This window comes from Lactuca saligna, chromosome 9 (assembly GCF_052625555.1).
Source record: "Lactuca saligna cultivar CGN05327 chromosome 9, ASM5262555v1, whole genome shotgun sequence".
Taxonomy (NCBI): Eukaryota; Viridiplantae; Streptophyta; class Magnoliopsida; order Asterales; family Asteraceae; genus Lactuca; species Lactuca saligna.
In genome coordinates, this window is record NC_136425.1 from 4,239,580 (window position 1) to 4,251,610 (window position 12,031).

General features: G+C 32.8%; 1 protein-coding gene across 1 annotated transcript; it reads right to left on the reverse strand.

Moving 5' to 3' along the window:
• Positions 1–4,745: 4,745 nt before the first annotated feature.
• On the reverse strand, positions 4,746–7,831 carry LOC145018479 (NAD(P)-binding Rossmann-fold superfamily protein). The gene is made up of 3 exons (XM_078976357.1): positions 7,755–7,831; positions 7,528–7,596; positions 4,746–5,693 (listed from the first exon to the last, which is right to left on the reverse strand). The coding sequence occupies exons 1-3, from the start codon at positions 7,778–7,780 to the stop codon at positions 4,886–4,888; spliced, it is 903 nt and encodes a 300-aa protein (XP_078832483.1). The 5' UTR covers positions 7,781–7,831; the 3' UTR covers positions 4,746–4,885.
• Positions 7,832–12,031: the final 4,200 nt, after the last annotated feature.

Sequence of the window (12,031 nt, forward strand, 5' to 3'; positions counted from 1 at the left end):
CTAAGCGTCACCGCTTACCCTCTTAATGTTTTAATATATTGCAGGCAAATAGCATCCAGTACAGCTTTATACTATTGGAAGAATTAAAATAGCTTATACTATTACTTTTGTATTTAAGTTTTAGTATGTATAAAATATACAATATCATGGGTAGTTTTGTAATAAACTTAAACTTAGTCGGTTTGTATCCAGTCGTTTGTAAATAAATTATCTATGTAAAATATTGTTTGTGGATATGCATGTAGCATGTTTTGGAGTAACAACTGTTTTAATATTATGAAAGTGAGGGTCTTTCAATAATTCTGGAACGTTGTCTTCTCCACGTCCTCTTCCCGTACTCGCATCTGGTGGTAACCCGTTCTCAGATCAATCTTGGAGAACCAAGATGAACCATTAAACTGATCGAAGAGATCATCAATCCGGGTGAGTGGGTAACAATTCTTCATTGTCAACTTGTTTAACTCCCGATAATCTATGCACATTCGATGAGACCCATAATTCTTCTTCTCAAATAAGATCGGTGCTCCCCAGGGTGAACATCCAGGTTTGACAAACTGTTTTCCCAACAGATTTTGAAGCTGAGAGGACAACTCATGCATCCCGAATGATTATGGAGGTGGCCATTATGCCATCCCGAATGATGACCCCGTTGTTGATCCCGAAGCACCGGGAAGGAGGGTTAGATCAAGGAGAGAGCGGGATATGGAGGATGAGCCGCCGGTGATTCTGGTTGAGAATGAAGATGTACCAATGGATTGGTACAATGTGGTGATGAGGCAGCTACAGGATCAAATGACACGGGTTTTGAATTTTAGCAACCAATCTCATATCCGACTTTTTGACCACTTCAATATCCCACATATTGATGGTGGCAATTATCCATTTATTCCGTCATGGGATGAGGTGATTGGTGCGAGAAGAAGTGGTGCAGGGGGAAGTGGAGCAGCCGCGGATGATGATGAGGAAGAAGATTGGTTTATTTGTGTTTTAATCAAACAATTTTTATTTTCCGTTTTTTATTTATTTGGTGTGTATGACTTGTTCAAGACTTTATTGTGTTTAATGATTGTGTGCATTAGTTATTTTTCAGGATTGGATTAGGATTGGTTGCTTAGGAAGGGTTTAGAGTTATAGCGAACGGGTGTTATCACGAGTGAAAGCGAGTCAAGGAAGCGGAACGTTAACGTCAAAGTGTCAAGTCCGGTCCCTAGGGGTATGAGCAATTGAGTCTAAACGTGAGGAAGAGTTAGAGAAGTTCTTAGAGGCTGACACAGTTGCAAAATGCCAATTTTTTTCGTTCAGTGGCCTACTCGTCGAGTGCACTTAACTGACTCGACGAGTCGCCTTGTATTTCCACACATTCTGAGATGGCCGCGCTGGTACTCGACGAGTCCACCATATGACTTGACGAGTCAATCATTTTTATACCAAAGGACTGCTGATTTGATGCTGCTAAGTGTACCACTTGCTCACTTATTTTTCCATATCAATTCCTGAAGATCTTACACTGATTTCCGCGTATTTGGAGCGACCCACACGAGACGAGACAACCAAGGCATGGATGAGATGTTACCATGTCTAAAGTCAATTGAAGTTGGAGCTAAAATGGAAGTGATCAACCTATCCACTGCTATCCCAGGGGAGTTTGTTCCAATTCCCTCTTTAGTTTCTTTTTATGTTTTTATGCATAATATGCAATGAGGGCATTGCATCACATAAGTGTGGGGTAGGGGGTTGGTTACATAATAGTCAATTTTAGAGTCAATTTTAAAAAAAAAATTGCATACCAAAAGTATTACTTAGGACTTAATTAGAAAATTTTGGTAAAAATTAGGATTCCATGTTAGAATTGTGTTGATAATTACATGAAAACTCAAATGTTTAGTTGAGCCTATATACGTTCTAGCGCATTTGTGGCTTCCTTATTCTAGTGAAATCATGAGACAAAAACACGACCTTGCTCAGCCTGAGGGATGCAATATGTTTAGCAGCCTAAACCTGAAATGTATCCAGGAAAATTTTTATCGTTAGCCAATAAAGGTTGAGATTGAGCGCCCCTGCTTAAGCATGTAGGGATTTGAGTGACAAAAGTGAGGTATACATGTAAAAAAAAAGAGAGAACTACTAGAAAAGTTGTAAGAATTTTGGAGCAAATGAAGTGAAGATCTAAAGATCAAAATTCCAAGAAATCCAAAAAAGTTGAAGATACCAAAAATCAATCAATACAAGGTGGTGAATTCAAAGATATCAAAGATCAAATAATCAAGGAAGTGAAGAATTCAAAAAGCTCCATAGTGGTATCGAAAAGTTGTAATTCTAGAATATGTATGCTTGGGTTGCTCAATTAAAAATACCTTGAGGGTAAAAAGGTTTTTTGAGGATGGATTCGGAGGGTTGCATAAAATGAGCATAGTTCGGGGTGAGTGGGCGAATGTTTATGAGGATTGTGAGTATTTGGAGTATGGGGGGTTCTTTAGGAAAAATTTTAGACACAAATGCATGCGTTGCGGTCTTGGTATAATGGCTGGGTTAGATTGGAGTTGTCATACATAATTCTAATGTGTTAAAATTCAATTTTGCTTGGGGGCAAGCAAAAGTCAAGTGTGGGGTATTTTGATATGTGCATATTTAGTGTGTATTAAGTATAGTTTTTTTATTCATATATTAGCTAAATTATCGCATATTATAATTATGGATAACATTTAATATATACATATAATTATGGAAATCATTTAATATCTATATTTATTTAATTAAATAATTATTTAATTTACTAAATTTCTATTGTTGCATTGTAGCACACAATAAATATAAAAAACAAAATAATCTAGCCCTATATATGTGTGTGTATATATATATATATATATATATATATATATATATATATATATATATATATATATCTTGGATTACAAAGACAAGTTGAAGCTTTACTGGGTGATAAAAACACTGGTTTATAAAACTAAATATCTCAAGTTCAAAGATATTTACTTAGAGCTCCCAAATTAGTTAAACCACCCGTGATCATATGTCTTAACTAGAAATTACCTCTTTCACCTTTCATTCTTTTGGCTACAACTTGATTCTTTCATATACTTTTGATTATTCTTTATCTCTCTCTTTTACTAACATGGTATGACTATGAAATGATAAGAGCTACAGGCTCTCTAAGCCTTTTTATGCATGGGCTTAAGGCCTTTAACAGTAAACACCTTGGCTTGGCCCAGTTTTATTTAATGTTACATTGGGCTTTAATAAAGATGAAAAATGTCAAAACTCCACTCCCCGTTAGGACTTACTGGCTTAGGCTAGGTTACTTGAAAATTGAAATTCCATGCTGTCAAAAAGCTCAACCCGTTCCGGATCCGAATTAGATAAACAGGCTCAAGTTTAATAGGGTCCAAAAAGAAATTTTGGGTTATTCAGGTTAACCTGACAAACCCTAAAGCTATATAGGGTTGGGTTTTGGGTTGAACTTTTTGATGTTTTTTGGGTTCGGGTCAACCCTTCTATGATTTTAAGATTACCTTGACAATTTATGCATATTTTAAGCATTCCAAATTATATAATATAACGGTCATTGTAAAACCTTTTGAATTGGTGCACAGGACATCGAAATCAAAGAACGCAAAAAATTATAAAAGAAAATTGACAAAATTTTACATTGCTATAGTGTACGGTACCTTGTACGTGTGTTCACAAACAAATCTATGTATTTTAACTTTTTTTCCAATTTACATTTTACTTCCTTATATATGTATATTCATATTAAATGGCTCAAATATTATAACAGAATATATATAATCTTGTTAAGAAGCTTAAGATCTAAGTTGCACGGAAACGGATACGGCAACGGGAAACGGATACGGAACCGAAACGGGAAACGGCAAAACTCAAAAATTCAAGATGCGGATACGGCACAGATACGACAATATAAAAATACGAAAACACACACACACACACACACACACACACACATATATATATATATATATATATATATATATATATATATATTAAAGAAATTCCAAAATAATGGATATAAAATCTGAATTGGTGAGTGGTGAATGTGTGAATGATTTCTAAATTATTTTCTTGTTCTTGTCTTCTTGATCGACGACACAGAGAGGCAAGGGCGTAAGGCAGTAAAAGTCGTTCACCAATCACCAAGGAGACACCGACACACTAGGCACCAGGCAGCAGCGAAGCAATCGTTTTAGATTTTAGAAATTAGGCTTGTAAATTGTAATCGGCTAACTGTAGGGTAATAGCAAGTTAGCGTGCGATATAGGACTATAGCCCATTACCCATTAGCACATTAAAAGCCCATGCAAAAAAAAAAAAAAAAAAGGAAACGTGGAGGAAACTTACATGAAACGTTTCTAGAATAACGGATACTTTGCCGGAAACGTTTCCCGGCGTTTCCGTTTCCCAACCATTTCAGATACGGGAACGGCTCCTCTTTGGGCGTTTCCATGCATCATAGCTTAAGATTAAATACTCATCTTCAAACCAATTCCCAGCTATTTTAATTAAATAACATTTATTGTATTTTATAGTCCATCTTACGTCCTAACTCGATTAACCTCACAAACCCGGCCCTAATAATCCGGAATCTAATTAACCCGAACCCGACTAACCCGTACCTTAATAGGGTCGAAAACTTTATTTTTAGAAAACCCAACTAACCTGACCCGTTTAACCTGAAAGCCGATCAATGAATCATACGAGTTTGAAGGAACATAGGTCAAAGGAATCAGTGGATAGCTCGTGACATATGAACATAAAATTCAACTTCCATCTCTAGTCTATCCACATATTGCAATACAGTTACAAAATATTATTATTATGATCGATAATTTGGTCTAATAATAAGATTTATTATTCAGTGGTGTTTGTGTGGAAGTGGCACATCAAATTTGGCGGTTTTGGTAGATGTAAAACCACCATCAACCACCAAGTTATGGCCATTGACATATTTAGCTTCATCAGAAGCAAGATAAACAGCAGCATTCGCCACATCACCAGGCTCACAGTAAGCCCCCTTGAACTCCCCTCCATTCCGCACCACACTCACAAGTTCTTCTTCGTCAAGCTCCGGGAAATACCCTTTCATCTCATCAATCGCAAATGCAGTCGGAATCGCAAAAGGCGATATGCAGTTAATCCGTACGCCATGTTGTGACAGCTCAGATGCCAAGGATTTCACAATCCCAACAACCGTAAACTTTGAAATCGAATACGAATGCTGAGCAATTCCTCCTAAAATCCCGGTCACACTTGCAGTACACAATATGGACCCGCTTTCACGGGGAATCATTACCCGTGACGCGTGCTTGATTCCGGCAAGGACCCCCCGTACGTTGACCGACATCACCCGGTCAAACATCTCGAGGTCGAGGTCGACTATGGAGCGTGGGGTCCGGCATGGGATTCCGGCATTGTTGTACATGATGTCGAGTTTTCCGTGTTTGGATACGGTGAAATCGACTGCGTTGGCGATGTCGGATTCGTTGGTGACGTTGCAAGAGATGAATGAGGCGTTTGGGCCGAGCTGTGTGGCGGTGGAGTGGCCGAGGTGGTGGTGGATGTCGGCGATTACCACCTTGGCGCCATGGCTGATGAATTTGGTGGCGGTTTCTTTGCCGATGCCGCTTGCTGCTCCGGTAATCAAGGCTACTTTGCCTTCTAGTCTGTAATGGTCAAACATGAGCAGTTATAACACTCATATTAGATTTTTCACTTTAGAAAAGATTGGTAATGCTTTATAAAATTTCAGCAAAAATGTTTATGAGTCTTAAAGATTTTTGAAACGTTCGTAACAATAACAATAAAAATAATTTTGACTCAACATAAAAGTTTGATGATTTAACTTATGTTTGAAATTATCTTATTTAACATGATAATTTTAGATATCGTATTTTTAAATATCAAAATATTATGTTTGTTCCGTTTAAATTTTAAATATTATATTTACTTTTAATTTTTTAGAGAGACTTACTAATACATTCAACAAAACTTGAACGCTGAACCACACGTATCCATCAATTCTGATACCGCTGAATCATATATGTCTTGAATTCTTATTTTTGACATTTTAAAACTTTTTATAGTAATTGTATATCTTTATCAACTGCCTATTATACCTTATTTATAAGTCTAAGTTAAAAATAACTAAATCGATTTCCTAAACCCTTCTCGGAACATGTGGTGGGTGTTACTGCAAAAATGTGTTGGTTGAGCACGTAATCTATATTTTCTACTCTATTTTCTTCTTATTCATTTGTATAATATGCATTAGATATTGTTCTTAAAGGTTTTAGGTTGAAAGGGTTGAATTTACTTTGTATTGTGGTTGCAAAGGATAACAGCAAAGAGAAAAATAGGAAAACTGATACGCCTTCAGGTTGAAAAAGATGAGAGAAAGTAATAAACTCTTCAGCATTTAAATTTTCACTAAATATTAAATTACAATAAAATTCAAGTAGTTAACTAATCTTTTGTACGCGAATCACAACTTTATGTTTTTAATAGATATAAGTTAACTATATGCATTATTTTAGGCGAGTTGAAATTAAAAAACTATAACAAACATTTGAAACATCAAAAAAGATTATTCCTTTTTCCGATTTGATAAGTGTACTGTTTTTATATGGAGAATCTTTGATTGAAACTATTGTAGACCTACAAACATGTGTTGGACTTGAACCTGTCATGCACTCCATCCACTTGCAGTCTCATCCAATTATTTTGTTTTATTTTACATTTTTTACCTAAATACGATATATATATATATATATATATATATATATATATATATATATATATATATATATATATATATATATATATATATATATATATATATATGTGTGTGTGTGTTCAAGTTTCTATGATCAACTATAACAATTCATGAGTAAGATCTACAATCTTAATTAAAATTAAAATGGGCCATCAGGAAAGGGTTGTCAAATGAATCAAATTTTTATACTGTAATTTCTTAAATTATTTTACTAGGTGTGAGATTCATGTATTATATGAGTTTATTTAAAAATATATATATATGAAATTTTAACAATTTGAGAAGTTTGAATTTATAAGAAAAATGAAAAAAAAATTAAATTATTAAAATTAATGAGACTTTGCATTGAATACATTACATATATAAATCATTTCTAATAAATACCTTACATATATATTACCTTACATATTAAATGTGGAATTTTAATTTAATAAAATGAAAATTACAATAAAATGATAAGTGAAAAATAGAAAATTCAAAAAATCTAGAAAATGTTATGTATTCAAATGAAGGAGAAGATGATATGGAGTAAAAAATTTTCATTTATTAAGGAGGATTTTAAAAACAGCATTATTATTTTAATAATATGATTCTATAATTACACATATTATATTAATTAGTATTATATAGTTTTAAAAACAGACAAAAAGCTACGAGACAAACCGCCCGGTTATGCATACAAACATCGGTTAGAGTTATTGTTGATCGTAGAATAAGAAACAAACCTTGGAGACTGAGCAGAGAAACTCCTAAATTGGAAACTTGGAGCACCCAGACCTCTTGAAATGGAGATGCTTCATGACAAACCCAAAACAAGAAAAATCTCAAGTATGAAAGTGTATATGTGTTTGTCTCTGTGTTTTGTGTGTGTGTGTGTGTGTGAGAGAGAGAGAGAGAGAGAGAGAGAGAGAGAGAGAGAGATTAGATAGATCAAGTAGAAGAAAATACTCACCAAGTGGATCTGATTGATCTAAGCATCTTTGGTCTTGATTACACCTGCAACACACCTTTAGTAGAGAACCAAAGACACTGCAAAGCATAAAATGGTGATATATATATATATATATATATATATATATATATATATATATATATATATATATATATATATATATATATATATATATATATATATATATATATATATATTCACATTCACATGGGATGCCATATGTCTTGGATTTACATATAAAGTAAGGTAATCAAATTTACTAACCGAAACCTATATGTTGATAATCAATAGTTTGATAGTCAAACATGTTTGATAAGTACTCAGTAGTACCATACCAATTGATTACTTACAAAATAACAAATGGTTGTGTTGTATCGACAATTCATTATTAAACTAAATCAAAAGGATATAATTGTACTTTAGTATATATATCATAAGGTAGTTCTCGTTTAATTAACAGACCAAAACTATTTTCATATTCTTTGAGTAAATAGCCATAGGTAGTATTTGAGCACCCATATTCTTGAATGTAATTAATTGAGTTTTCAAAAAAGTAAAAAAATGATCGAACTATAAAATAGAGTTTTCCATTAAACAAAATTATGTACTAATTGAGAATCTGTTTCAATGTTGAATTTCCACTTTAATTTCCACATTTAAAAATCATTATTCCATATGATCCACTCCTTTCGAATGTACAAGAATTGATTGTTTCAATATGTAACTTCCGGTTTGAACACATACATTCTTCATTTCATTTGATTAACTTATAAAAGAAACTGATGATGACGAATGTTTTTCATATAAGAATCGATTAAAAATAGAACTAATTTATAGACAACAATTTTTTTTCCACACATAACAATTTATGTTTTAAAATATTGTATTGTATAACTTTATAAAAGAGAAATTGTTGTGTATAAGAAAAATTGTTGTGGACAAATCACTTCGCATTAAAAAATATATATGTATTTCCTATGTTAACTTTCACATTTAATACCCATTATTCTATATAATGGATTGATGGCTTCCAAAGTCTTAAATGCTACATGGTGAGTTAAGAAAATTCAAAAATAACTAAATGCAAAGTAAAATATGTTTGAATTAAATCGAATAACCTTGAATGTAATTTATTATACACAATTTTAAAATTTTGTACCAATCGACAATTATGACCCTTAGCACTTGATCTTGCAAGTCTAACTAACTAAAACTCTTATCATGTTCCCATATTATATGTCATTCGTAAATGATCTTAGCCTCCACGCTAGTGATAAATGATACAAAAAACACTCAAATTTTGAAGATATTCAAGAATCATAACATGTTAGAATTAGTACCATGCATGAGGATTTGGTTATGACCTTCAAACATAAAAACGAAATTAACGGAATTGATATAGGGAGTTTGGAGAGTTTCAACCATGCTCTCCTACAAAAAAATAAATAAAAATAAAAATAAAAATAATTGGAGGTGGCGATTTGAAGGAGCAGAAGGCCTTTTTGGTGTAAGGTTGTGGAGTTTTGGTTTGGTGAGTTTAGGTGCGAAAAAATAGAGTTTGAGCCTATATAATCAATTCTCTTAGTGGTATAAATGTCAAAGACATAATTCCTCATTATGTTTTGGTGAAACATGTGGGAGATGGTAATTCTACCACGTTTTTAGATAGATATTAAGGTTGATGTGTGGATTTATAATTTAAGTTCCACATATTGTTTTTTCTTGAGTTAATATAGGGATTGCTATATTAAGGATCATTAGAATGAGTTGCATAGGATGTGAAAACGGAGGAGACAAATTAGGTGAGTTGCATAGGATTGCTATATTAATGATGATTAGAATGAGTTGCATTGGATGTAAAAACGGGGGAGACAAATTAGGTGTGGAGCTGAAGACACCCAATTCGAGGACCTGTTGCATACTCTTCAAAAATTTAGTTCATAGGATAGTTGACTCGTAGTATTGGAAGTTAGATTCTTTATCAACAAATGTTGTAAGAAAAAACACTTGATGATTTTTTTTTTCTTATCTGATAGGAATGGTGTCACTAAGTGGAATCATTATGCGCCTAGAAAAGATAAATAAATTTGTTTGGAGATTGCTTATGAACGGCTTCCTGTTAGGAAAAGTCGGGTAAACAAATTGATTTATGTCCACGACTTATTATGTTCGATTTGCGGGATTGTTACATCCTTTGCGAGGTGAATTTAAAACATGTTTAAATATTTAAAAAAAAGTTCACAATTTCATAAAGTTTTCGATAAATAAACGGTCCCAAAAGTGTTCAAGTTAATAGTTTAATTCAAAGTGCGAGGTTTCTATAGGTATCAAAACAAGGATTAAGTTTCGCACACAACGAGGCCTTCTAAATGTCTCACACCTCTAAATCTTTCATTTTTTTAATATGAGCACATATCAAAATAAGTTATGCAATGAAATTTCCTAGTGAGTTACCCGATGTCGATTTATTTGGAGTGAGATTTAGCAATCTGACTTCATGGGCGGCTCCGCAATAAATCCCCGGAAAAAAAAAATCGGTAGTATAATTTTTTTAGAAAAAATTCGTTTTATGTACTGTATATATACATAATACTAATATTTTTAGCGAGATAATAACACAAGATGTAATTGGTTTAGATGGTTAAGGTGTTAAGGGATGTTTCCAGAGGGTGCAATTTTAAATCTTTTTGCAAACATTTATTTTCTTTTATTTTCGCATATATAGCTTTATACAAATTATACCTTTTATATTATGATGCTTTGAAAATTAAACACAAATATTAAATTGTTTAAGTGGTAAAGTGTTGAACTTTTAAGTTTGAGGTTTCTATTTGGAATCTTGGTTGTTACATTGGTGTATTTTATTTTGTTTATCAATTTTTCAACTTGTTTTTAAAAAATTTAAAATGTCTCACATCGGCTATAACATGAAACATAGTTTATATACATATGTTATATAAGCAACACAAACTTCTTAACTCTCAAGTCTCAACTAGTTAAACTTTTGAATGAGTTTGGGTTTAAACCCGAAACCGAGTTTGGAAAACCGAGAAACCGAACTCGATTTGGGATACCCCTTTACTTTGAACCTGGCTTAGCCACTGTCCGACTTACTCGAACCAAACGTCCGAAAAACCATATAAACACAATAAAGGCTTGGGTTCAATAACCTGGTCAACAACATATGACAATTTTATACTTTAAGAAATGGGTGGTTAAGGAAACACAATTCATATAAAGAATGCAATGCATGCAACTATCACAAACAGTAGCGAAGCCAAGGTCAAAGTAAAGGGTATCACAATCCGATGCTCGGTTTCTTGGTTTCCAAAACTTGGTTTTAGGTTTAAACCAAAACTCATTCGAAAATTTAACTTGTTGATAATTGAGAAGCTTATGTTGCTTATATAACAGATGTATAAGAGCTATGTTTCATGTTATGACCGATGTGGGATAATTTAGAATTTTAAATAACAAGTTGAAAAACTGATAAATAAAATAAAGTACACCTATGTAAGGGCCAAGATTTGAAATTGTAACTTCAAAGTTAAAAGTTCAACATTTTACTAGTTGGACAACTCGGTACTTGTATTAAATTTCAAGATTTGAAATAGGGACCTCAATGTTAAAAGTTAATTTCAAGATTTGAAATAGGGACATCAAAATTAAAAGTTCAACGTTTAACCAGTTGGACAACTTAGTACTTGTATTTAATTTTCACAACATCATAATATAATATGTATAATCCATATAAAACTATATAAAAGGAGCTACGGAAAAAAAGTTAACGTTTGAAAGAAGATTTGACCTTGCAACTTCCAAAAACACCTTCTAACACATTAACCATCTAAACCAACTAGAACTTATGTTATTATCTCGCTAAACATATTAATATTATGTATATATATGACATCATCCACATATCCACATTCCGTGACAAACCACATTTCATTATTGGCTTGTAATTAGTATTCCTTATTTCCGTCATTACACGTAACCAGCTCCCTTGTGGTACTTACACAACCCTCTATCATTAATTCTTGCCGCCAAACTTTATATTTATATGTTTTGATTGCGGCGTAAAGTTTATTTTTGTGTATTCGGATATTTTGTATAAAATCTCATATAATACAGGTCTCTGGTTTGATTTGTTATTTTCAAGTTTGGATGTTACTTTGACGTGATCAATCGTGAACCAATCATTGGATTATATTATAATATCTGTACTAAATTATCAAGTTGGGCATTTTTGTCTAGTGGTATGATTCTGGTTTGGG